We start from the raw sequence: 27,505 nt of genomic DNA on the forward strand, positions 1-27,505 counted from the left end.
AAAGTAAAAGGATGGTAGATTTCTACCATCTTGCTATAACCATGAAGCCCATGTTGACACCAGAACATGGGCTTCTATGGGAATTCTCGAGGGCATATTATCCAGCCCATTATCGCCGCTTTAGCGGCAGTTTTCTGCCGCTAAAGCGGCGATAATTTTAACGCCGTGCTTGATAATATGCCCCCAAGTTCTGTTTGATGGTGGCTACAGCCACTGGCAGCATTTATATCTGGTGAGCAGCTTGCGACTGCAGGTGGTCACACAGTACAGCCAGCCACAGGACGGGTAGGAGGCGGGGACTAGAGCCTAACAGAGCCACTGTAACCCTTGACAATCACCTTTCTTCGAGCCCAAAAAAGCTACAGCATTGGCAGAAGCTATGGGGCATATTATCAAGGACAGCGTTAAAATTATCGCTGGTTTAGCGGCAGAAAACTGCCGGCGATAATGGGCTTGATAATATGCCTTGGAGAATTCCAACAGAAGCCCATGTTCACACCAGAACTATAGTTGATATGTATTTCTTCAAAGTGCTTTGCCCAGAGACGAACCACACACGGAACTCCCGGGGCTCTATTACGTATAGGGCGCACTTTCCCTGTTGGGCCACGGGGGAACATTAAACATTTACACCAGGCGAAAACAGGGAAAGTGCACCCTATTAGGTTGCATGCTCAGCCCTTAGGGCATCTGCAAACTCGTGCTGCCCTGGGTGCAGCCCATTCAAGTGGAACACGGAGCGGCTGCTTCAAAGCTGCTCCATGTTTTACTGTGCAGCCAACAACCCCTTAAAGTTTAAAAAGGGGAGAGAGATCCCCCTGCAAGCTGGTGCAGTGAGTGACTGCACCTGCCTACAAGGGGATGTCTGAGGGGATCATAGGACCCCCTTGACCTCCTCCTGAGTTCTGCTATCAGGAGGCGCACTGATAGGGCGCCACTTTTTTGTGGAGCATTGTCACTGCCCCTTCCACTAGTTTCCTTACCTCTGTGCCTGCATCCATCATACAGCAAGGGCGCAGAGGTAAACAGATTCCCGCATTTGCATGGGGCAATGCCCCCATACAAATGGGGGAACGTCCTCTTGAGATAGCTCTGGCACAGCATGTGCACCAGCGCTATTTGTATTACAGAAGGAGCCGCACAAGCGTCTACAGCCCCTTCAGTAATACCACAGTGCCCCCGGGGGGCACATGCCTGTTGCACCCCAGGGCACTTCTGTAATATGGGACCAGGTGTCTTATACACTACCATCAGGACAATATCTCTGAAGAAACACCTTGTGGGTGTGCATGTACAGCAGGAAGGACATCATTCTATGGAGGAGATATTTTTTTTTCAGTTTTACTTCAAAGAGCAGATGACTGCAAGACTCAGTGTTACCAATTCTTTCAAATATACACAGGGTAGAGTTTGTCTCCACCCGAAGAAGTAATACACTCTCACATCTACAATTAGCTGTTTGATGTATTATTCCATCGTACATGGAATACTTGATTTGAAATGCATAAACCACTAATTTACATTTGAAAATTACACTCAATTATTACACATGCAGTTACCTCATACTTACAGTGTATACAGAAATTTTACTGTAGTAGACTTAAAAACAAACGATTAAGACTTGAGCGCGAGCCTGATCTAGTGTTAGGCCTGTAGCTGCTTTTTCACCCTCAGACATCAGGATGACCTAACCTCAAAATGATTGAGGCTTTGGCTCAATCCACCCTCCTTGAAATTTTTGTGGCTGCTGCCAGGCCACTGGACACCCTACCAGTCTGTCTATCAGCTTATGTGATGTTGCTGCACTGTGGTCCAGACGGGCCCTTTTTTACAAATCACAGCAGCTCTTCTCCCTCTTACACCTGCCAACCTTAGAGAGACTGCAGTATTACTTGTAACATCAAAAGCATCCATTACCATCAGCATTATGTTTACTACTACCACTGCCACTATCACCACTGCAACTTTTTTACCTTTACTTCCATCAGAATTACCACCACCACCAGGGGTTCATCATTGGTTTACAAACTTCTACTGCGATGTTTGTTGTTCTTCCTTCACGTGGTGCGTAGTCTCTCCTGGCATTGGCGCAAAGCATAATGGGGCTCACCTCTGACTTGGTACTTGTGGCGTCACTTTAACGCCTTATGTACACCACTGTACTGCCCCCACACAATGTGAAGAGGATACCCCTAGTCTCCCATATCTCATAGATATTCATTAACCTTATGGCAGAATAGGCCCACTTGAAGCATTTGAGGCCTCTTAAGGGTTGGTCTTCCCTTTACTGCAGGAGCTGCAGGGGCTCGCATTATGCCCCTGCTCATGCATATATTTCACGTCACTTTTATGAAAGGTCCCCTTTAAATGTAATCCTGTCCAGATCTCCTAGGATGGAATCATTTTTCCCAGTCTAAGGTTTTCCTTTTTTTCCCTGAAGGTAAAATGAATGAGTAAAAGTGGCATTTTCTGAATTGTGACTTAAAATTCAACAATATCATTAAAGAGAATGTTCAATTACAATTAATTTGAGTCCAAATATGGCACCTCTACCTGCTTCCAATACAGTGTTAGCATTTACTAAATCTAATAAAGTAACTCTGTGTTAGCCAGTGGGGGACATAGGCCTTACAGTATTTAAAATTGACATTAGACATATTTCACTACTAAGACATGTAATACTTCAATCTACAAGTCCTACTTTTTTAATACAATGCACCCTGCTATATGGGCTTTTAGGGTCTACCTGAGGAGTGACTTATATGTAGTAAAAAGTTAAGTTTAGGCCCTTTGCCAAGTCGAAATGACAGTTTAAGACTGTACTACAGGGTGAATGGTAGGCTTGCATCATGTTTTAAAGTGCTACCTAAGTAAGTTGCGCAAGGAGTGCCAAAGGACCATTAGTAGCATTTAATTTACAAGTCCTTTGTACAGGTAGTACCACTTTACTAGAAACTCACAAGTACATTAAATGTTCCAGTTAGGTGTAGTCCATTTTTACCTTGTTTGAAGCCCTTTTGCACTTGTTAGCAGTGCTTAAGTACACAGAGTCCAAAAAGCCAAAACAAACGGGTTCAGCAAAGGAAGGGATTGAAGGCTAAAACTTTAGTGTGATCCTGCAGAGAAGGCTAGGTCCAGCACTTCTGCAATGCATTATATTACTATCATTTATGAAGGTGAGAAAATAATAGATAAAGACCTAACTAAACACTATAATCATAGGTGCCTAAAATGTTACAATGTCACTTACACACTTTGTAACAGCAATTTTACAAAGGAGGATAAGGCCCTAGAAGAGCAGTCAATATCAATCATGTTTATTTAAAGATAGAAAAAGCAGATGTTGAACCAGCTTTGTCACTGAAGAGAAAGTAACTATTTTTGGTGCTTTTGAACAATAAATCAATAAAGGGGGCACTGTTAGTCGAAAGAGCACTGGTCCACAGGTTCCAGACAAACCGGTATGTTTAAGAAAAGAAAGTAGACCTCTATGAAACAATACCCAGTTGGTATTAAAAGCCCTCACTCGCCAACCTGGTTGGTGACATGCTTCATCATCGGGCTCCACTGGGATGACCGAATGTCATCCCAGTGTGCTGCAACGCCAGGTTACTGCGGAGCGGTGTTCTTGTGTGGGGATAGTGAATTTAAAATCTCCAATTAAGTCAAAAAATAAAACTTTAATAATATTGCTAATTGGAAAAGAATAAAAGGGAGTGAGGGTCAAAAAAATAGAAGACCTGGTTCACTCTGCGGCGGTCAACATGTTTCAGCCTCTATGAGTGTTAATCAGGCATTCTTCAGGACCAGAGTGGATGTGCGGAGCCCCGGTGGTATGGACGCGCTAAGGTCCACCCTACCGTGGACTACTTGTGTGAAAATTTATTAGTTACAGTGAAAAATCCGCCAAAATATGTTAATTTGTTATGGGGAGAGGAACGAGTTTATTCTGACATTACAAAGGACAAACAAACAGAAAGACAAGACATGAGAAGAATTATCAGTGTTTGTCGCAAACTCGTGCTCTAAAACTCATGAGTTAGGAACAGTCGTGCTCAGAGGACAAATGAGTGCCACTAGATCTACCTCAGGTGCAAAAAGGTGAAGATATGTGCACCTAGGTATATCCAAGTATCGGTGTTTGATAAAGCCAATGGCTCGATATCATATCGGTTGTGACTAATAGTCAAATATCGGAACGCACGTGAAATCTATGCGGCGTGCCACTCAAAATACGGAGAAATGGGGAGGGCTAGGAAATGATTCAACTGCCCCCAATGCTCAATATGCACGTATTAGGGTAAAAATCTTACAGAGAGGCCAATCCGTTTACTGCCTCATGGATCCCGGGAGGGGGGTGGGAGCAAATTGGCACACCCTGCATCATGGAAAAGGAAAGACAAAGAAAAAAAGGGAGTCCGGGTCACTAACTCGAATAGAGAAGAGCGATCCCGCTTACCTTCTAGGGCGGGGAGCAGTATGAATTACTTACGCCCTTGCTGCTCAGCACCCGTGGTCAACCTACACAGCCTCTTGCTGCCGGGTCCGGATGGTGGAGATCCGGGGCCGGAGGTGCATATAAGAAGACAGTCGGAGAGTCCCCAGTTGGGCTCACAGAGAGAGCTTCAACGTGATTGGGTAGAATCACCCAACTCCGTTACTGATTGGATGTGAGGATATCCAATAGGAGAGCCTTCACCTATCTGTGGTCTGGTCCTAATATCAGGTCCCTTTGCACATTCTACGTGTGGTTTGTGTAAGTCTGTTCTGTGTCCATTGTGGAACCTGTCAATAAAGCTTTGTGCCTCCCCTCTTTCCCCTCTTTTTTCTATTTAAACGCGTCGTTCAGCACGATGAACGACTCCTTTTCATTTTCCTTCCCTTACTCCTATTGGATATCCTCACATCCAATCAGTAACGGAGTTGGGTGATTCTACCCAATCACGTTGAAGCTCTCTCTGTGAGCCCAACTGGGGTCTCTCCGACTGTCTTCTTATACGCACCTCCGGCCCCGGATCTCCACCATCCGGACCCGGCAGCAAGAGGCTGTGTAGGTTGACCACGGGTGCTGAGCCGCAAGGGCGTAAGTAATTCATACTGCTCCCCGCCCTAGAAGGTAAGCGGGATCGCTCTTCTCTATTCGAGTTAGTGACCCGGACTCCCTTTTTTTCTTTGTCTTTCCTTTTCCATGATGCAGGGTGTGCCAATTTTCTCCCACCCCCCTCCCGGGATCCATGAGGCAGTAAACGGATTGGCCTCTCTGTAAGATTTTTACCCTAATACGTGCATATTGAGCATTGGGGGCAGTTGAATCATTCCCTAGCCCTCCCCATTTCTCCGTATTTTGAGTGGCACGCCGCATAGATTTCACGTGCGTTCCGATATTTGACTATTAGTCACAACCGATATGATATTGAGCCATTGGCTTTATCAAACACCGATACTTGGATATACCTAGGTGCACATATCTTCACCTTTTTGCACCTGAGGTAGATCTAGTGGCACTCATTTGTCCTTTGAGCACGACTGTTCCTAACTCATGAGTTTTAGAGCACGAGTTTGCGACAAACACTGATAATTCTTCTCATGTCTTGTCTTTCTGTTTGTTTGTCCTTTGTAATGTCAGAATAAACTCGTTCCTCTCCCCATAACAAATTAACATATTTTGGCGGATTTTTCACTGTAACTAATAAATTTTCACACAAGTAGTCCACGGTAGGGTGGACCTTAGCGCGTCCATACCACCGGGGCTCCGCACATCCACTCTGGTCCTGAAGAATGCCCGATTAACACTCATAGAGGCTGAAACATGTTGACCGCCGCGGAGTGAACCAGGTCTTCTATTTTTTTGACCCTCACTCCCTTTTATTCTTTTCCAATTAGCAATATTATTAAAGTTTTATTTTTTGACTTAATTGGAGATTTTAAATTCACTATCCCCACACAAGAACCCCGCTCCGCAGTAACCTGGCATTGCAGCACACTGGGATGACATTCGGTCATCCCAGTGGAGCCCGATGATGAAGCATGTCACCAACCAGGTTGGCGAGTGAGGGCTTTTAATACCAACTGGGTATTGTTTCATAGAGGTCTACTTTCTTTTCTTAAACATACCGGTTTGTCTGGAACCTGTGGACCAGTGCTCTTTTGACTAACAGTGCCCCCTTTATTGATTTAATGTACACTGGCTTTGTTGATTTTGAATAAACTATTGAGGGGACTAGCCGTGTAGATCCCTTCCTCTCTTGTTGATTTTTTGGGGGCTTTTGAACAATATGCACAGGCTTTGTGTTTCCAGCCACTGATGGAAGCCATTCGCTAAAGCGGTCCGTGCGACTGCCCCATGCTGTGGTGGGAATATGGACATTTGGGAATGATAGTTCAAAAGACCGGTAGATGAATCCCGCTGATCGCAAGCCCTTCTATGTGTGTTTATTATGCAAAACATTTATGGAAAAACTATAGTCTGGCGAGACAGCTAGAGTATCCTAAAAGGCCAGAACTAAAAAGGCACACTACTCCTTTTCTCTTCACAATGTTGGTTGACTGCGTTTGCATGAACTAAAGTCAACCGACACCTGGGTTGATTTAGATTTGGGTAGCGTATGCGTGGGTGTAATATTCAACCCCAGCATTTTTAAGACAGTGTTTGATGAAGAGAGGAATCGTTTTCTTTTAAAATCTTGCTTTATAGATGAAACCTGCTGTGACCTCTTGATGTCTCATGTCTCTGATGCTGCCATAACAATGGCGCCTTACTGCCCCAGTAACATATTCTGATATGCCTATTGGGATAATACATTAAGGGCAGGTGCCACAGCATATTCTTGGAAATAGTCATCGAACATGGAGATGGTCTCCTCGTGTAATGTTTTATCACTGATTCTAAAGAGTAATAACTATTTTTTCTTTTCAGCTTCCGCTATACTCCTTGGAGACTGAAGACTTCTGTTTAGGCAAATTGTTTGTGATCAAAATGTAACGTAAGGTGAGCTGAACGACGGCGCTTCTATATTACTTTCAAGGTGGTGCTCTCATGTCTTAATATCTAGGTGAGCCCCTCTGATTAGTTTTGGGTAAGCTGAGGGGAACATGCCAGTTTAAGTTATTTCCAAACGCAATTGCTAAATAATATGAGAAACTGGCTGCCATAAGTTACTTCTAACCATGGCACTGTGCACAGCAAAGTATGTGCATGAGCTCATGTTGAAACCAGTGTTTAGTGGGGAGAGGCAATGGCAGCTTTGCATAGATTGACAATATTAGGCACATTGCACTGCTGTCATTTGGCCAGAGACACACAATTTATTTAAGGTTTTATCTATTTTATAATCATGTTCATTTTTATCAAGATGTAGTAGAAATTCCCCCCACAAACACATTTATAATCACATTCCTATACAAATAGTGCCCCGAGTGTCTAAATCACAAAACAACTGAAACCCCCTAAAGGGACATTGTTTTCTATGTCATGTACATTTCAATGTAAGCAAAGTATACATAAACCAACATGAACAATTGTTGTCTGACCTCCCTCTCCCTTAAGCTGACAAACATCAATATATCTCCCTGGAGGCTTAGGTCAACCAATTGGGATTTTTTTCCGGAGGTTCTTGACCTACCCGAAATATGTGTGAGAAACATTGGTAGTTCCCCTACACTTCCTGGATCGCCAGAAGGTTACATATGCTAATTGATTAGCCCTCTCAGAGGCTTAAGGGATAAACCTTCGCCCTTAGACATGCATATTATAGTAGCAGGTTTTATTTAAAATGTGGGGCCTCATGCCGCAACACTTTCGTTTTGTACTGCATGCCCAGGCCCACTCTGGGCACTCGTATGCTTTCCTTGTTGAGGGCTGAGAAGGGAGTCTCAATGCCCCTGTGGTCCATGCCGGCTCCCTGCGCATAAATGGCAATAGGGCCGGCTTTAGCTCTGGTGGCACCCGGTGTGACAATGTTTGTTGGCACCCCCCAATTACCACCTTCTCCATGGATTTGCCCACCACTGCCCTTTAACAGTGCCCCTCAAGCGTCCATAACCATTCTCTCTCAGATGCATTTAATTAGTTAGAAAGCGCCACTCATACCAGTGTTGGGTGTCAGAGTACTTTACATCACACACACACTACACAGAGCCAATCGATGATAGGTTTGTAAATTAGTGAATAGAAAATTTTAGGTAAATTTAAGAGTGCTTAGTCACAATTGATCATAGGAGTGCAAATCAGTGTATAGGAAATGTTACATAAGACAGAGAACTACAAGGTGTAGGATCACACATCATTCATACTGGTAGACAGTATAATTTAAGAATGCTTGGTCTGGGGAAGCGCAAACTAAGAATTTAAAACATACACCATGGCTGGGGGTTGTCTTTCAAAATAATAATCAATTTATTCCCAAATGAACCATTTTTGCAACATTAATCTACGCTCTAAAATATGCTTTGCAGTGTACATGCAGTTCTTTGAGGACAGTTAATAATTCACTGCTCTATATTAGGATTTTAACTTAGAAATTGCAAGTAGCAAAAGAATATCTCTTACAAAAGCAGCATCCCACTGACCAATTTATAATATATGCACTTTGTGATCTGCATGGTACACATTCTTTGCAAAAGGCATATTAATGCTCTGTGCAATTTTTAGATCAGTCAAAACCTCAACTAGACAACATTCTGATCTCTCTCCAGGAAAAACATTAATCACCGGAGTTATCTTGACATTTTTATTGTTGCCAGAAAATTGCTGGAGGCAAGGAATGTGGCAGCAGGTACTTTTAATAACAAAATAAACTTGCAGACATGGCGCCCTCTGAAGTCAGCACCCGGTGCATTGGCACTGGTCGCACCACCCTGTTTCGGTGCGCACAGCAGGAGCCAGCTGCATACTGTGCACCCTTGCCCACAGGAATCACCACAATCGGAAACAAGATGCATTGTGTTTCCCATCAATGTTGGCCGTGGGTGGGTGACCTGGTGTAGGGTGTGCGGCCCCTCAGACACCAGCTCCCAATAGACTCTAGGATCTCTTTTGTCTGTGCTGGGGAGATAGGGACCTCAGGACACTTTGGATTGTATGGGGCACCAAGGTCTGCTCAGAAGAGTGGTTTCCCTACTAAAAAATTAAAGATAACGTTTGTGCTGACTTCTGGCATTTACAGGCTTCTCAAGCAGAGCTCCACAAGCTCCAGTCTCCACTCATTCCCACTAGGGCTGAGCCTCTAAGGTGGTTTCCCCCAGCGCTGTTGGTGGTACAATTTAAGTGGTCTGGAGCTCATTTTGCTCCTGGTGGTGAACTCTATCCACCATGAGTAGTTTTACTAGGCCTCTTGACATCTAAACTTGATTTTTCTGTGGATCTTGGTGGATCAGGTATCGCAAGGGTGCCTGCATTGAGGGGAATATTGTTTACGTGCAGGAAGGTCTACCTTCCTGCACATAAGCAATCTTTAAATGACGTTTTGTAACTTTCATGAGTGGTGTTAAATGCTGTACACATAAAAGTTGCAAAACTTCTTTTTTTATTGTTTATGTGCATGAATGTTTATCTTCCTGCACATAAAAAATCAATTGCAATTTGCTGTTTTTATGTGTGTAGCACAATGCAGCACACATGAAAAGAGCAAATATGAGGAGAAATAAAGCATTTCTCCTCATTTCGCCTGTTAGTTGGAACCAACTCCTGAGGCGGAAAGCCGGGAGTAACGCTCGTTTTTTAAAAAAAATTGTATTTGTGACCGCTTTTTAATCTGTGTGGTGTTTCACTTGCCCCTGGACACTACCCCTCCTAACCTGGTCGGTTCTCCCCACGCACCCGATTAAAGCGCTGCTGCGGGTCGGAGAATCGATTGCCGCCATTCCTGGGGAAGCCCACAGGCCACGCCCACTGCGTGAGGCCACGCCCCTCTTAACTATATAAGTCGCGCCTCCTCTTCAAGGCGCGCATTAGTTGGAACCAACTCCTGAGGCGGAAAGCCGGGAGTAACGCTCGTTTTAAAAAAAAAAATTGTATTTGTGACCGCTTTTTAATCTGTGTGGTGTTTCACTTGCCCCTGGACACTCCCCCTCCTAACCTGTTCGGTTCTCCCCACGCACCCGATTAAAGCGCCGCTGCGGGTCGGAGAATCGATTGCCGCCATTCCTGGGGAAGCCCACAGGCCACGCCCACTGCAGTGAGGCCACGCCCCTCTTAACTATATAAGTCGCGCCTCCTCTTCAACGTGCGCATTAGTTGGAACCAACTCCTGAGGCGGAAAGCCGGGAGTAAAGCTCGTTTTTTAAAAACAAATTGCATTTGTGACCGCTTTTTAATCTGTGTGGCGTTTTACTTGCCCCTGGACACTCCCCCTCCTAACCTGTTCGGTTCTCCCTGCGCACCCGATTAAAGCGCTGCTGCGGGTCGGAGAATCGATTGCCGCCATTCCTAGGGAAGCCCACAGGCCACGCCCACTGCCGTGAGGCCACGCCTCCCCCTCCCTTAAAACAATGTGCCTCCCCCGGCCGCGCCGCCAGCGCGCAGAAGGCGCGCTAAAGGCAAGCCCCGTCTGCGCCCGTCCGCGGCAGGCCGGGGCTAGGGGCCACCCCCCAACCCTTTCCCCCCTTCACTGGGAATAAAGAGGCACTATAGCTTTGATTCTCTTTACCAATTGAGGAACACTGCAACAACTAAATATTGCCAAGAGTTTCACCCCCTGGAGATCCCTCACCTGTGCCCTCATTGTAAGACAGAGCTCATTAGCCCTCCTCACAAAGATGAATTGCGGGACTACCACATGTTTCTCTTAAACTGCAGATCCCTACACAAACACAGTTTGGAAATATCAATGCTGCTGGGTGAGCACATGCCGGACATAGTCTTTTTGACTGAAACATGGCTCACTCAGGACTCAGAGCCTGACCTGGTACAAGCCCTTATACCAGGCTACCAGATCGCCCGCTTGGACCTCGTCCAGGGGAAAGGCGGGGGGCTTGCTATCATTTATAAAGACATCTATTCCTGTCGCTGCCCTATGGAGTCCATTGCAGACTGTGAGAGCATGCACTTTGTCATCGAATTCTCCCCTAACAAAAGCTTCACTGGCATTCTCATCTACCGCCCTCCTGGAGCACTCAAACAGTTCCAGACAGCGCTACCTTCTGCTGTGGCCGAACTAATTACTTCACCGGCAAATTTCACACTACTGGGCGACCTCAACATACACTTCGATAATACACAGGACAGCGTCGCCACAGAGATGACGGCCAGCTTAGCGGCAGTCGAACTAGAGCAGCTTGTCTCCTCCCCTATGCACACAAAAGGCCACCTACTAGACCCTGTATTCAGCAACTGCACACAGTTAACAATTGGCACTATCAGTCGTCTTCCATGGACTGATCACTTCCTGATCCCACTCACCTGGACTACGCACAAATGCGTCCCACCCTCCCACATCCCCCGCAGAATGAGGAATTGGTCCAAAGTATGTCTAGACGACTGGACCAACATTCTTACCAAAATTAGACCTGTGCTCAACGGCGATCCCTCTAAAGGTAACAGTGAATACGACAATTGAATCACAAATTCACTAGACTCCATATTACCCCCCCGCACTACTAGCTCAAAAAGACATCAGAAAACAGCGCCCTGGTACTCAGAAGAGCTTAGAGACAAAAAGCGCATCTGTAAGAGGCTGGAAAGGAAGTGGTGCCTGAGCTACACTGCTACGGACAAAGCCACTTACAGCGAGGCCATTGGAGCCTACAAATCGGCAATAAAACTGACACAATCAATTTATTACAATGACAAAATAATGTCAGCCAAATGTAAACCCAAAGAAATGTACCAAACGGTAAAAAGCCTAACTACGCTTCCACCCCCACCAATCGTCAACCCCAATGTGCCCTCCCGATGTAACGATCTGGCTGATTTCTTCTTCCTTAAGGTAAACAAAATCTACACATCTTTTCCAGACATTGACTCGGACCCACTCCCCCAAGGACATTATCCAGCAGCTGAAGTAGAGGAGTCGCCTCATAACATCTTAGCCCACTTCCCACAGTTAGACTCAGTAACACTCGAGTCTCTGATGCACCAAATAAAATCTGGCTCCCCATGCGAACCTGCACCACCGAATACGCTGGTCTCGGCTAGCCAGGTGATTCTTCCCACACTATTGGAGTTATTGAACTCCTCGATAGTGACTAGCACAGTTCCACCAACCTGGAAACATGCCAGGGTCCGAGCACTCTTGAAGAAACCCAACCTCGATACTGGCAACCTCAACAGCTATCGCCCTATCTAATTGCTCCCTTGGGCAAGCAAAGTCCTCGAAAAACACATTAACACCTCTCTAACCAGGTTTTTCGAGAGCAACCATCTGCCTGACACCACCCAGACGGGCTTCCGTCCCAAACATGGTACGGAGACGGCTTTGGTGGCAGTCACAGAGGAAGCGAGGCGGATCCTAGATCAGGGGGGATCAGTGGCAGTGATCCTCCTTGACCTGAGCGCCGCCTTTGATACGGTGAACCATAACATCCTCCTTTGCCGCCTCCTGAGCTTAGGAATATCAGGAGAAGCACTAGCTTGGCTCAAGTCCTTTCTAAAAGACCGCACCGTCCGAGTCTTTGAAGGAGCCTCAGTCTCCTCAAGCAAGCCTCTGGAATGTGGGGTACCACAGGGCTCCTCATTTAGCCCCACGTTATTCAACGCATACATGAGACCACTGGCCGGGATTGTCCGTTCTCATGGCATTAAGATCGTCACTTATGCGGACGACACCCAGCTAGTGGTCTCCCTTGCGCATAAGAACAGTCAGCAAGCACAGACCAGCTTGATTCCCTGTCTGGAGCAGGTAAAGAGCTGGATGACGAAGTCATGCTTAAAGCTCAATGGGGATAAAACCGAGCTCATGCTCCTCGGTCCATCTGCCCCCTCCACCTTAGAGCTATTGTGGCCCCCCCAGCCTAGGTGCCCCCCTACACCCAGAGATAACATAAAAGTCTCGGAATATGGCTAGACAAATCCCTAACATTCAATACACAAGTCACCAAACTATCAGCAACATGCTTTGGTCTCATCAGGATGATGAAAAAAATCCTCCCACTTCTTCCTTTCGAGGCCAAACAGGTAGTTATCCAGGGCTTGATTCAGTCCCGTATTGACTTTAGCAATGCCCTGTATTTAGGGGCTCCTGAATACTGCCTGAACAAACTACAGCGGATCCAAAACTGTGCAGCCCGTAAACTTCTTGGAATCCCCCGCAGAACCCCGATAGGGCCGGGATTAAAAACTCTGCACTGGCTCCCTGTCAGGGAAAGAATTAAGTTCAAAGCCATGTGCATCACCCACCAAGCCTTTTGGAAATCCGGCCCTGCAATCAATCACTCCCTGGTCACTCCCTACCACCCCAAGAAAGAGCTTCGCTCCTCTCAAGCCTTCCTAGCCGTTGTCCCGCAGATACGAAGATCCAGAGCAGGAGGTCGATCTTTCTCCTACAATGCATCCAAACTGTGGAACTCTCTCCCCCTACATCTAAGGTCCAACTCCAACCTACTAACCTTTCGCAAAGAATTAAAAACCTTCCTCTTTAACTAAAAACAAACTTACTCCCTGTGATCAACTTCAGTAGAAGGTTCATTCTATTCCCTAGCACCTGGACGCCTCAGGGCAGCTGTTCGCGCTTAACAAATTTCTTTCATTTTCATCTCATTTAATTTCATTTAAGACTAGGTTTTTTCTATTCTTAATTTTGGGGCTGCCGCCTATTTACACCACCCTTTCAAATATGGGGCAGCGTCAAAATCAATGGGTATTGTAGTGGAAAGCCCACTTCAACAACCATTGCCCTCCCCTATCACGCTAAGTACAGCGTGAAAGGGTGCCTTATTTACAAAGCATCGTTAAGCCATATAAAGTGGCTTACCACTGCCTTGTAAATAAGGCGAAGCCCCAATAAATAAATACATAAGGTTGAAGCCCCTATCGCTACCACAACGTCACTTGGTTACGTTGTGGTAGTGATAGGGGCTTGTAAATAGCCCCTATGTGTGGTGAGACTCACAGTAAAATTCCAAAACCAGGTAGTCAGCAAACAATGCAAGGGGATTAAAGGGGTGGAACTAATTTTCTACAGTACCCATAGCGCTTCTCCATTCCCCTGTTGCAACTCACTTTAACTTCTAAAATAATGTCTTTACCCACAATAGTTTCTTCATGCTAATGCATCATATTCATGTATTTACGGGTATAGTGTTCCTATATGCCCTAAAAGATATCCAACAGTTCATTTAGTGTATTTATAAGCCTTTCATTCCTCGCCACTAATACATGATCTGCGTACCAGTCATCTCTCACTGCTGTGATTATTTATTTCAATGGCTTAAAATACCCATTTAACTACCACCAAAGATGTTGCAAGCCACCTTGCATTCTGTGATGTCATGCTGAACATGTCTCAAGAGTTATGCAACACTACCATAATTGCAATCAAGGGAAAGTGCGAAACTTGGGAAGTTTTCAAAACATTGTGCATAGCCAGTATTATTTAAGCAATGTTCATGACAATTAAATGAGCAGCATGTGTCCACCTACCTGGTCGCACCTCCAGCAGTTGGAGTTAGGGCTTAACTAAAATATGTGCAGCCTAGATATGGTTCAATGCTACTCATAGATTGCTTTAAACAAGCTGGATTTTTGACTGGTGTCTCTTAACCCATGACCCATCATCAGTGCAGTCTAATCCTCCTCAATATAGTCTCTTTCCAATTTGGGGCCATATTATCAAGAAGGGCCTTAAAATTATCGCCACTTTAGCGGCAGGAAACTGCCGCTAAAGCGGCAATAATGGGCTTGATAATATGCCCTTGTGAATTCCCATAGAAGCCCATGTTCACACCAGAACATAGGCTTCTATGGGAATTCACAAGGGCATATTATCAAGCCCATTATCGCCGCTTTAGCGGCAGTTTCCTGCCACTAAAGCGGCGATAATTTTAACGGCCTTCTTGATAATATGGCCATTAGTCTGCTATTTCCGCATAAAAGTCTCTGCTGTGGACACTGAGTATAGCTCATCAATGACTGTCCCATATAGTCCAGATCCTACCCTCTTATAGTTCCACCACTTATTCAAGTATGTCCAAATCAAGGATGTTAGAGGGTTAATTGGGGCAGATTCTAAGACTGACTTTAGTGGTTATATCTCCACTTTTGATTGACAGGCATTTCCTCTTGTATTTGGTATTGAGGATTCAGGATTGAATAGAGAAAGCAAGGCATTGCCGACATAGAGAAATGCCTTTTGGATGCCTGTTGCCATTTGTACACCCTCCAACCTAGTATTACATCTAATTGTCTCTGCGAGTGGTTCAGTGGCCAATAGAAAAGGCACCGGTGACAGCAGGTACATCTTGTATCCCTCTTTAGCTCGAATTCCTCAGGCAGAAACCCTCCTCAATTTGTCCTCACTATAGGATTTTAGTATAGCCATTGGGCCTTTCTTAAGAACTCTCAGGATCAAGGCCAACCAATGCCATAATCCTAAATAGGTACGCCCAATCAACTCAGTCAAAGGCTTTTTCGATCGCCAACAAGAGCAGGATTGGAGGGTTTTCAGCTTTCCAAAGCTACCACAGGATATAAGAAAGAGACTTCATATTATCACTTTGTGTATGCCCCTAAACACACCAAACCTGCTACAGCTAAATCATGTGTACAATCACCCTTTTCAGATGTGTGGCAAAGTCTTTGTCTAGGACCTTATATTCTGTGTTCAAGTAACAAAATTGGACAGTATCTATAACACAACAAATGTTCTCTTCGCGGCTTTGGGAGCAATGTAATTATCACTCTGTTAAACTATGGATTCAAATCCCTCTCTTATCTGCTTCCCTTAACATTACATGTAGTACTGAGGTCATTTTGATTTCATTTAATTGTGCAGAGTCCACGGGGAATTTATCCTCCCCCGGTGACTTTCCATTTACCATTTTCTCTATATCCAATTGTATTTCTTCTAAAGTAGCTTCTCCTTCTAATTCCACCTGCATGTCAGCAGTCAACTGTAGGAGATGGATAGAGGCTAGAAATTGTTCTTCCAAAGATGAGGTATTGGGATGTCTAGATAGGTTTGTTTTGAAGCGTTGAATGAGTTCCTGGGTAATAGGAGTGTGGGGTGTCTACAATAGACCATCTTTCAGTTTCCCACATCTGTCCAGAACTGGTTCAATGGTAGTGTTCCAATCGCCACCTATGATCAGTTTAGACAACCAACCTTCTAACAGCACCCTAGTCAGCTCGTGCGGAATAATGACTTTACACCATACGCCAACTCTACTATAGAGTATTGTTTTGTATGTCAAACTTTATTAAAAAATATACCTCCCTCTCACGTCTTTCCACATTTAAAGTATTTTATAGGAGAGAGTTTTACATAATAATATGCAGTTTACATTCATGTATCACTTTCCCCACCCAGCCCCTTCTCAACTTGTCTAGTTTGTCTAGTTTAGATTTAGGTGTGTCTCCTGAATCAAGGATACATTAACCTAGAGCAGAAATGTGATTGCATATTTTTCCTTTTGATACAATTAGCAAGGCCATTAATATCATTACCATTATAAGGACCTATCACTGAGTTTGTAGGGATGTGGTTTACTGACATTGCATGATATGCTTAGGTGTAAATTAAGATTAGAATTGTATTGAGTAGCACAGGTACATCGAGGTCAAGCACTACTGAAGGAAGGTGTTGCAACAGAGGAAAGCAATATGCATATTATGTATCAAACTGAACCACATAAGGGGTCTGTTAACAACTGCGAGACTGTTTCACAATAAAACAACAAACACAATTAATGAATAAATAGAATACATCAGTGGGATGTATTTTTTTTCTAAACAGCAGTGAAAGAAAACACCTAACACCTTCTACACGTTGAACTGGTGGGCCTAACCCCACTGCTCACATCCGCCCATGGGCAACTGGCTTAATCTAGTGTGTATACTGGACATCCAATAGATGTTGAAATCAGAACTAGAAATAGGGATATTGTAGCATGCTTTACAGAGAATATCAAGAGATGAAAAAGTCACATCATAACATGTCATAGAAACTGTCATAACGAGTAATAACTTCAAAAACCATTCCAGTATTCTGGTAAAACATCTATCCCTTCTAACTACCCTCCATCTTCCCAGCCTTAGTTTGTCCTTCTGTGGATGTAAAGAGTATCTGGATTTGTGTCTGTCTATCTCATCGATGAATTTCCAAATTCTTCTGTCCTCGCCCACCTACTTATCACCAGCTATAGCCTCTCACAATCCATATACGAGAAGTCCTCTTGGGAGTCAGTCTGAGCAACTTAATTCCACTTCTCAGCACGAGCCATTATCCTCCTTTTGTTATGTTCATAGTCGTCTCCTTTAGTGTGTCAAGGAATCTTCTAAGATCCTCAGTGTTCTCAAATTCCTTATTTTTCCCTTGGAGGCTATCAACATCATGGATGATTCAGCCAGACAATAGAAAATGTATTTGTTGCAAGTCTAGGTCAGAAAGTCAGAAACATCCTTCATTTCACTACAGTTTCATATGAAAAGTTTGTGTAGGAAAAAAGATATTCGACCCTTGAAATTCAGAGGGCTCTTTATTCTATTTGGTGGATATGATGACTTGACATACCTGCTGGTGCCTTAATAAACATTACTTGATAAGCCTCAGAATTGTCTTGGAATGACCATTTCTTTCCGGAATTCTGTGACTCCTCCTGAACTCTACCGGTGGTGAAAATTCACAATTTAAAAGAACTTGCTGGCAAGGAATTGAGACATGTCTCTTTGGTCAAGGTTTGCAGGTGGCTCCATCACTCTTACATTACTACACCTGCTCCTTTCCTCCAAGCTCGTGAGTTTCTTTTGTGTGTTCTACACTTCTTGTCCATAGTCTGGTCCTCTACATATATCATCCCGTTTATTACTGTCATCCTGCAGTCGATCAAATCCAAATGCTCCTTCAACAATGCAAAGGTTGCCTTTCACTGCCCTAATGGCAGATTTGATAAAAAAAAGTTCTAGCATCATGGCATCCAGTACTATATCTGCCATGGTCTGTGATTGCTACAATTCAGATCATGTTGTTTGTTCCCAGGCCCCCACTTCATTGAACTGCAGTTGACTTTGAGATTTAGTTGTGATCTAGGAGGCATAAGCCCCATGCTTAAGTTACTCCATATCTCGTGTTGAAACAGCCTTCACCCAACCCGTTGGGTCTGCTACAGTTCCTTTTCACTAATTTACTAGTGTAATCTTTCCAAAAGAATGGTTATGTAATCCACTTGTAACTTCAGTGCTACAGTTCAAAAACATCTATATCAAAGGAAACTAACCAATATGCACCCCCTTCATGTACATTAGGCTGTACATGCCAAGATTAGTACCTCCGTGGAGCCCATCCACACACATTGGCCTCTTCACGTGATTTCAGCTCTATAGATTCTACATGCCAATATGGTATTTTACTGCATGGAGTGCTCCATAAATAACAAGAGTGGACTGCTGCCCTTTTTCACCAACCCTATCTGCAGGGGTCCGCCTTTCTTTTTTTCTAAGTGTCCAGTAACAGGAGTTCCTTCTTCTGCAAGAGCATACCTCCAACGAGGCCTACTCACTGTGAGGATTCTGCTATTCCTCTGTTGACCCATTTTGTCTCTATTGCATCGTTCTATGCTCCAGGCGAGGTCGGGAGTCCTTCTGCTGCCAGTACTACGTCTTCACTCCAGTCTTGGTTCAACGCTTGTTCCCTGCATCATCCAGAGCTTCACCCCACATCGAGTATGTGTAAAGCCCCTCTGGCATTACATTCATCTGTATTCTCCAGTGTTGCCAATTTTGTCGTCTCTTCAAGTCTTAAAGACATCAGATTTCCCGGCAGTCCACTCCTCTGCTTTATTTCGACTCTGACCTTGATCCTATTTTGACCCCTCTGTGTGTCTGGGAGCAGATTCAAAGAGAGATCACCTTAAGGAAGGCAAACCCCCTGCTCTGAAATACACAATGTTATCAATACCTGATATCTGAGATACAGACCTCAAGTGCCTTGGGTGGAAGGGCTGCAACTGTTGGGGCAGGAATTTCCCCGGCATTGTGTACAGATGTGTTTACCTCCCCATAGTACCCGACTGCGAGTACCTGGTATCCTGATTTTGGCCCCAGCCTCATGCTAATTTTGTGTGTGTGTGTGTACATAGCTCTAGGCTGGTCCTTTGACACAAGTGTGGCCTTGAACCTGCCCTCTGACCTGGGGCAGTGCACCAGTCTGTCCTCATTTGACTGACAGTGCACTACTGCCCAGTCAGGGGTTCAGCATGTAGAACAGTGGTGGCAGAGTACTGTGTTCTGTGAATCAGTAATTGTGGCCAGAACATTGTATCTATGTTACTGAAGCGCAGGCCAACTGGCTCACTTGTGTAAACTTTTACTTCAATGCACTAACTAAAGTCTAAGCACTATCATCTCAAGAGTATTTTATGCATATGCATGTGTGACGTATGTGGTACATACAATACATGCACGAGTGAACCAGCGCACCATGTAGGTTCCATTTTAGAAGTCATGGGACTGTTCATGAGTATCAGATGGAAATTAGTTTGCTTTCTGAGACAGTTGATGTGTATTGCTTACATTCCTGAAGATGGAGTGAGGAGGCTTAGACACTCAAATGGATAAAGAGCAGACAGGCCTCTCTTTGAAACTCAATTACATCCTCTTGCTGAGAAGAAATGCTAAATATTCTTTCTGACTACTGCCATTTGGTATGAGGTGGGGTGAAGGGCGGGTCTGCGGTCTCTGTCTTTCAGAGTGCGAACAGTCCTTTAGGTGAGGCCAAACTTTTGTTTATTTCCTGATCACTGTTTAGTGTGAATGCTGATAGTCCATTACAGAAAGTTTCTAACTCTTTTTGATTCTGTTGAGGGTACGGCAGGCTTGGGACTACCATGTTGTGAGCAGCATCACTCTATGCAAAGGCTGTGTCTGGAGAACAGCATGGAGAGGCACCTCGGAAGTGGAACCACCCAAACCAGTTCTGAAAGTGCAGACAGAGAATCCACATGACCTTCCTGCCTTCACTGTATAAAAGTGGGAGCTACTGACTCGCATGCTTTTTCAGTTCCAATTTTTCTTTGTCTGAGGAAGTAAGTGCTCTGTAGAGTATGCAGAGACTGCTGTGCAACCAGAGTTAGTGTCTGCCTGATAGCTAGTTCCCCAGAGGTGCAGGAACATCACCTGGATTCCAACCAAGAAGGAAGAAGCTAGTCTCAAGTCCTGAAGAGGTTAAAGGCCAACTCATCTAGTCAGAGAAGTAAGGCGCTTTCCAACCATGCTGGAAGTGTGATTGTCCAAGGCAGGCCAAAGCCAGCTGGCCCAGGAACTTGAGGGTCCATTCACCAAGGAAGGCTAAATAGGGCCATCAGCATGTTCCAGGGACCATAGTGCAGACCCTCTTGGTTAATGGCTGGCACTGCAGCAAAATTCCGAAGTTGTGCTTGAGAAGAGCGCACTGCTGTGACATTGTGAAGTTGTGCCCAAGCTAACAATGCCACTGCAACATCTTGAATTTGTGCCCAAATTTTCTAGGCTGCTAGGATGTTTTTGGACTGCACCGAAGTGGAGAGTGCAGTTTACCCAGTGGCGTGAGCCATGGCTGTATCTTGCTGCCAAAAAAGAGGGCCTTAAGGGGACCCTGTGAGCCTGACCCTATGACCCACCACCCCAAATCACCTGAAGCCCAGAAACTGACCTGCAGCACCCCAGAGACTTAAAACCATGCATCCATTTCTGTTACCTATAGTGTTGATTATTCTGTTTTCTTTGTGTACTAAACTATTCTTTTAAACAAATGCAAGCACTGGCTTGGACAATCCATTACTGCGCCCGTAGGTGATTTTTTAGTTCTGCGATTGAAACACTCCCACCTCCAAGAGAACCTTGGCTGTTAATTATTGCTACAATTGATGCAAATGATACCAACCCAAATAGGTGAGGCCAATTATCCCCAGCTAGCCTAATACCCCCCTAAACAGCAACTGACAGCAACAAAGCCAATAGACAAAATCACTTTAAAAGGCTATGTTTCTTTGATATTTTTTATTTAATAAAGCTATTACAGTTTTGAGAGGTTTGACATAGTCAGTTACATCTTTGAACGCAATGTTTTATGTTGGTATGTGTGCGAAAAGTAAAAGTGATTTTTGATAATTTGTTAGAATAGAAAACATATTTGGGGATTCTTTTTTGCAAAAGTTGACTGAGTGAAATGTCTGATATGTAATTTGGTAGTTTTTCAACACTTGGGACAGGTAAGTAACATTGCTTTAAAAGACAATTTATAGGCTGTGATTGTTAACTGAAGTGGTTACAGTATGTTATGCATTTATTAAAAGGATGCACAATTTGATTAGACATTTTTAAACGTTAGGGTAAACGCTGTTTGTCTTTTAAAACAAATTACAATTTCGATTTTTATTTTTGAAAAAGGTTTTTGAAAACCTTTAGTTGCTTAATATAGTTCCTCATGCGTATGCAGTAAAATGCATACATTTGTAACTTAATGAAGTTTAGCACGTTTTACACATTTTTTTGAATTTGGCTAAGGCAAAGTTCCTTTTTTCTGTCCATCACAGGAATATCATGCAAGACTGTTACTTACATGAATGCTGCTCTCCTGGTCCCAGGCCAAGATGAGGCCAAGTTTGGCCACCACTTTCACATAGTTGTTCTTTGTTTTGATTTCGATCCAGGCACGTCTGTAGGGCAGTTCGATCCTGTGCAGTAAGAGAAGAAGCGGGACTAGTATGGCAATTCACGGAAAAGGCAGTGATTGTACTTATTACATATTTAAGAAAAAACTGTGTTACAAATTGATGCTTTACAGACACTTTTGCGCACCTTGCTTTGTTCCTCGAGTAATGAATGGAAAATGTGCACAGACATAAGACATGCGTGGTTAAAAATTGTGATGATCAGGTTCATGGAGAACATTTGATTGTTGTAGATTTGTGAACATGCTTGTGTCTTTTAAAGACCATTTGTGCTGGGTCATATACAAACATATGTCACGTAAGAAATATGTTAGTACAATTGTATTGTTCTGGGTTATATGTGATTTTATAGAAAAACGATTTCATGGAATACCATTACTGAGCAACTCTTTCACCGAACCTGTTTGAATGAAATTTGGAACAGCATTTACCATTTCATAGAAACCAATTCATAGTGTGTCTTTTTTTTTTTAAATTGGTGTTTACATGCTTATATTTTAAAGTGTAAATGTAATGGTTGTGGGTGTTACTTTGAGAAATATTTTTATACGAGGTAGTTATTTCGGTGCTTTACTTCTCACCACCATAAACTCCACTCATTTCTTAACCATAAAACCATTTCTGCCTATAAACTCCACCCATCACTGATCCCTAAAACCCCTCACCACCCCTAAACTTCATCAGTTCCTAAACCCTAAAAAACCCTTCATCACCACTAAAATCTACCCATCACTAAACCTTAAAAAGCCCTCAACAGTTCCAAACTACCCATCCACAAACGTTTAAAGCCCTCCAATACCTCACCCCTAAACGCTACCTATTCCTGATTGCTAAATAACCCACACTACACCAAAACTCCACTGTTCCCTAAAGGCAAAAGCCCCTTTCTATACGTGAGCTCCAGCCATGCCTGACCCCTAACAATCCCTGAAGCCAGAAACCCCTCACTAGCCCTAAACTCCACCCAAATTTAATGTACTCGTCTATTTTTCCTTAAAATTAGATTTCCTTTAAAATGATTGGTTTCTTCCAATGATGTTTCTCAGTTTTTGTTTTTCCATCAAATTGCATACATCAATCTTTCTGTGTTTGAAATATATGGGCCGATTGTGATGTCAGGCGGAAAGCCTCCTCCCGACAGTCGGAGTCTCCTCGACCGTGTCCGAGTTTACAATCCACCCGACAGATTACGATGTTTGGGGTACGAAGGCAAACCACATAGTCATTCCGATTCGGTTCTCACCGGCTCTCTAAGTATTCCTGTCAGTCGGAACCGCATCGTACACTCCAATAAACAGCGATTCCGACCTCGGGATTACGATGTTGATTTCCAACAGCCTTTCCCCATTGGCCTGTCCGACATGAAAAAGCTGTTGGAAAGTGACTTTAGGGGCCCCTGGCAGGGTCCCCTTCATCCTGCGGCACCCTTGGGAGCTGAGGGGTTACCAAAGGAACCCCCCTGTAAAACCCTGCAATGTGTGAAAGGCACCGTGGGGTGCCTGGGACAAGGTGCAGGGTTTTACACACACTCCCCATTTCCCCATAAGAGCCTGTGTTATGGCCGGTTGGCGGGCGGAACACAAGCTCCCATAGTAAACAATGGGAATTCAACCGAACAGTTTTCGGTCGCATCGTAATCGGTCTGGCGGAACCACTGTCTGCGAGTCGGTCGGTCCTGATTCCCAGTCGGTGTTGGGTGGAAACTTTCCGCCCAACATCGTAATCAGCCCACTAGTTTCGGACCTCAAAAGATTTGGCAGTAGTAATCAAATTGTTAATCTGGATTTTGTTTCAAGTAAATAATCTGCAGCTGTTTCTGAGTCAGAGGTAGTTAATTAGTGAACTGTACAAATAATTAAGATATACCAGCAAATTCTAATGTTTATTTATTCTTCAAGCATCAGTGTTTATATGTTCTCACGCTCTGTGATTTGGGAGCTTCGCCTTTGATGCATTTTTTTCCCTCTCCTATTTTACTCTGTGATATTTTATGTATTTCTTTAACATATGTGTGCAAAAAAAATAAATAAAGAGATGTGGTGTGGATTGCATAACACCTAGGTCTTGTGGTAAGTGTTATTACGCAATCTTAGGATCACATTTTTGGTGTACTCCTAGTTCACAGTTTCCCACTTTTCCTAACAGGACACATTCACGTTGTTATTCCTCGCAAACTCGCGAGTGCCAATATTTCCTCGAGAGAGCTGCTGGCAGCAAAAAAGGATGCGCCATTTTCTCACGAGTTAATTTTAAGAACCGCTTTGTGACTTTGAAACTGGAAAGATTTTAGCAATCAATTTTTCAAGCAACTTAAGAGACAGTTAAATTCCCAATTTTAGTGGTAAAACCCACAGATGGAAGAAACGTTTGTGAACTATGGTAGCTATGGTGTAATCACTGGAATTACATACAGGACGTTCACGCAAGAAAAGCTTCGCCGTTTCGCACACCCCTACAAATCACATACATTGAATTAGAAGACTGGTATTAAATTCCTAGGGGGCATATTATCAAGCACGGCATTAAAATTATCGCCGCTTTAGCGGCAGAAAACTGCCGCTAAAGCGGCGATAATGGGCTTGATAATATGTCGCCGAGAATTCCAATAGAAGCCCATGTTGACACCAGAACATGGGCTTCTATGGGAATTTTCAAGGGCATATTATCAAGCCCATTATCGCCGCTTTAGCGGCAGTTTTCTGCCGCTAAAGCGGCAATATTTTTAACGCTGTTTCTTGATAATATGTCCCCTTATGTTCTCGAGTGGGGCGTGTAAAATACCCACAGAGATGAAACATCTACATCTCCGCATGGAAGTAGCTGACAGTTTACACGGCTCAGACTTACAGGTTGCCTCCCAGTCGCACAGAGTTCTTGCTGATGACTAAGAAGACCCCATTCATGTGGATGGTGATGTAGGAGACAGTGGGGAGGCCATCGATGACTGCGCGCCGGAGCTGGACATTGAAGGTCTCAAATTCGCTCTTGCAGTTGGAACTGAGTAGGTAGTTGCAGGTTCCAGGGAAGTGGATAAAGTCCCCATCAAACGTCTTGAAGTGCGAGTTGCCCCACGTGCTGCATAGCTGGTTGTTGTTTGCAATTGGCCCAGCTGTGAATTCAATGGAGAGTGTTAGTCAAAGTGCCCACTGTACCTTCATCACTTTCCGCACTCTATGACCCCATTACGAGTCGGCTTGGAATTGGAGGCAGAGATGATAGAGACGTCAATCCCTGACTGTAATTCCCACCACAATCACCAGTCGTTATGGATTTCCGGAGCTTGGTTAGAGGAAAACATGAGGGACCGGATTCAATTCCACATGCTTGACCTGAGTCAGAGTTCATGTTACCTGGTTTGTGAATGCTCCAGGCTACACTTGCAGCACTACCACTTCTCCGGACTCACAGTGGGGCTTCCCACGGCCACCTCTGTGCATTCTATGCAGATCCCTGTGTTATGAGCAGCCGTGCCTCCTGCACACTCTGAATGGTGGCTCCCCAGGTGTGCTGCTGAAACCCTGAAAAGTGTGCCCTAGGAGACTGATAGCCCTATCTTTAAGTAACATTTATCGTGGTACCTGTTCACATCATTGTACCCTCCTCGCCTGCTAACATTAGGCCATCCTGCTGACTACTCATCTCCACCTGTGCCTATCTCTGTGATAGAGGCCGCTCTAGATACTTATTTATGAGCCCCTTGCACTGCTGATGCATCACATTGCGTGACCCACCGATGGCACAACCTGCTGTGTGAAATTTACAAGCACACGTAAAGCTACCCTGCATGGCTTTACATGTGGTAGTAAATCTCACCCCATTTCACGCAACACGTTGCGTCTTAGAGGCATGACATGGGTGTTGCTGTGGGTATTCCCACACAACACCTAAGTACACTGATGCATTTCCAGATTTACCAGCAATCGTAAATCTGGAAATGCGCCAGGATTCTACGCCCACCCCCAGGGGTGGCGTAGGAAGGCGCAACTAGGAGAAATGTTTTAATTTCTCTTCGTTTTTTTCCATTTTCAATGCGTGCTGCTTTCTACAGCATGCATTGGAAGAGGAAATCACCTCAAGTGATTGTTTTTTATGAAGGAAGTTGCAAGTTGGAAGCAGTTTGTGTAACATTGCAGGGAAAGGTACAGAGATGCGACATGTTGCTGTAAATATGTTGCATCCCTCTGCCTGGACACTAACGTAGCATGGCGCAGCAAAATAACTTGTGGCACCGTGCTGTGTTAGTTTCCCATAAATAAGCCCCCTCACCCCGGGTCTCATTTATGAGGCTCTACCAGCACTTTTGCACCGCCAGATCATCACTTTTTTGACGTTCTTGTGGCGCAATGTGACATGGCATATTTGTAAGGCCAAGTAAAGTTACTTTATGAGGCTTTTCATGGCCTTATAAATATGTGCCTATTTCAAGCAGCAAACTGCATGAGAGTGGCGTTCCATGGGTGTTTCTGTGGGGGTTCCCACGCAACACTCATGGAACCGAACACATTCCCAGATTTACAAGAAATCGTAAACCTGGGAATGCGTCCACACCTAGCCTGTCGTTAGGGAGGCGCGACGAGGGGAAATATTTTAGTTTCTCTTCGTGCAGTCCGTTTTCTATGTGTTCATAGAAAAAGGAAATCACCTGAATTGATTGGTTTTGTGGCGGAAGGTGTTACTTCCTGCACAAAATCAATCAACCCCACAACTCAGGCTCCCTTGCAGCATGGTGCAAGGGTGCCTGGGTTGGCGCACAGCTGCCCATTATGCGCAGGCGCTGGGGAAAAGGATAGGAATGCGCCTATCACATAGATGCGGCGCATTCATGCCCTTTTGTTTTGACTAGGGCAGCCCAGCAAGATTCCTATGTCAAAACGTCATAAATGAGGCCCCCCCCGTGTCTGACCACCTCACTAACAAGAGGCTAGTTAACTTTACTTCCTGGAGTTGCAGGTTCACTCAGAGGGGGGCAAAGTTAACAGCATAATATACAGTGTGAAGTATGGAGACCTCGTAAAGGGCCCTTAACGTCAATGGAAACCATTAAAGAAGTAGCAGTTATTTGAAAATCTGTTTTGGCTCCAGGCCTGGCGACCACCTTCTTGCAACCTCCGCCTTGAAGACATTTCGGAATATTGAATTTGCGCAAGGTACAGACTCCAATTTGTCTCAATATACAAGCCCCCTGCGCCACCACTACGTCACTTTTCGTGACGTACTGGTGGCGCAGGGGGCTCCTCCATATTTACAAGGAGAGGAAAAGCCACCCTGCGTGACTTTTCCTCTCCTCGTAAATATGGCCCCTTCACACGCAGCACTCTGCGTTGAAGGGACGTTCCATGGGTGTTGCTGTGGGTGTTCCCACGCAACACCCATGAAACAAGGCACATCTCCAGATTTACGAGAAATCGTAAATCTGGAGATGTGTGTGAATGCTATGCTACCCTAGAGGTGGCGTAGTGAGGCGCAACGAGGAGAAATGTTTTCATTTCTCCTCGTGTTTTCCTCTTTCAATGCGTGCTGCATTCTACAGCACACATTGAAAGAGGAAAAAAGCCTCTTGTGATTGTTTTTGTGCAGGAAGGTGTCCCTTCCTGCACAAAAACAATCTCCCCACGACGCAGGCATCCTTGCACCATGGTGCAAGGGTGCCTGCGCCGGCGCTTGGCTGCAGTTTGTGCATATATACAAGCCCCCTGCGCCACCACTA

At 44.6% G+C, this 27,505-nt stretch overlaps 1 protein-coding gene across 1 annotated transcript in view; it reads right to left on the reverse strand.

The window, feature by feature from the left end:
- Positions 1–25,235, reverse strand: part of LOC146860917 (mucin-5B-like) — a 286,252-nt gene extending 261,017 nt beyond the window's left edge. The window contains exons 1-3 of the mRNA XM_085646184.1: positions 25,205–25,235; positions 24,646–24,907; positions 21,687–21,801 (exon numbers count right to left, since the gene is read on the reverse strand). Of these exons, the coding sequence (XP_085502310.1) occupies positions 21,687–21,801; positions 24,646–24,907; positions 25,205–25,235 (408 nt within the window). The remainder of the gene's footprint in view (positions 1–21,686; positions 21,802–24,645; positions 24,908–25,204) is intronic.
- Between the last annotated feature and the right edge of the window lie 2,270 nt (positions 25,236–27,505).

The sequence above is a fragment of the Triturus cristatus genome, chromosome 3_1, assembly GCF_964204655.1.
Source record: "Triturus cristatus chromosome 3_1, aTriCri1.1, whole genome shotgun sequence".
Classification (NCBI taxonomy): Eukaryota; Metazoa; Chordata; class Amphibia; order Caudata; family Salamandridae; genus Triturus; species Triturus cristatus.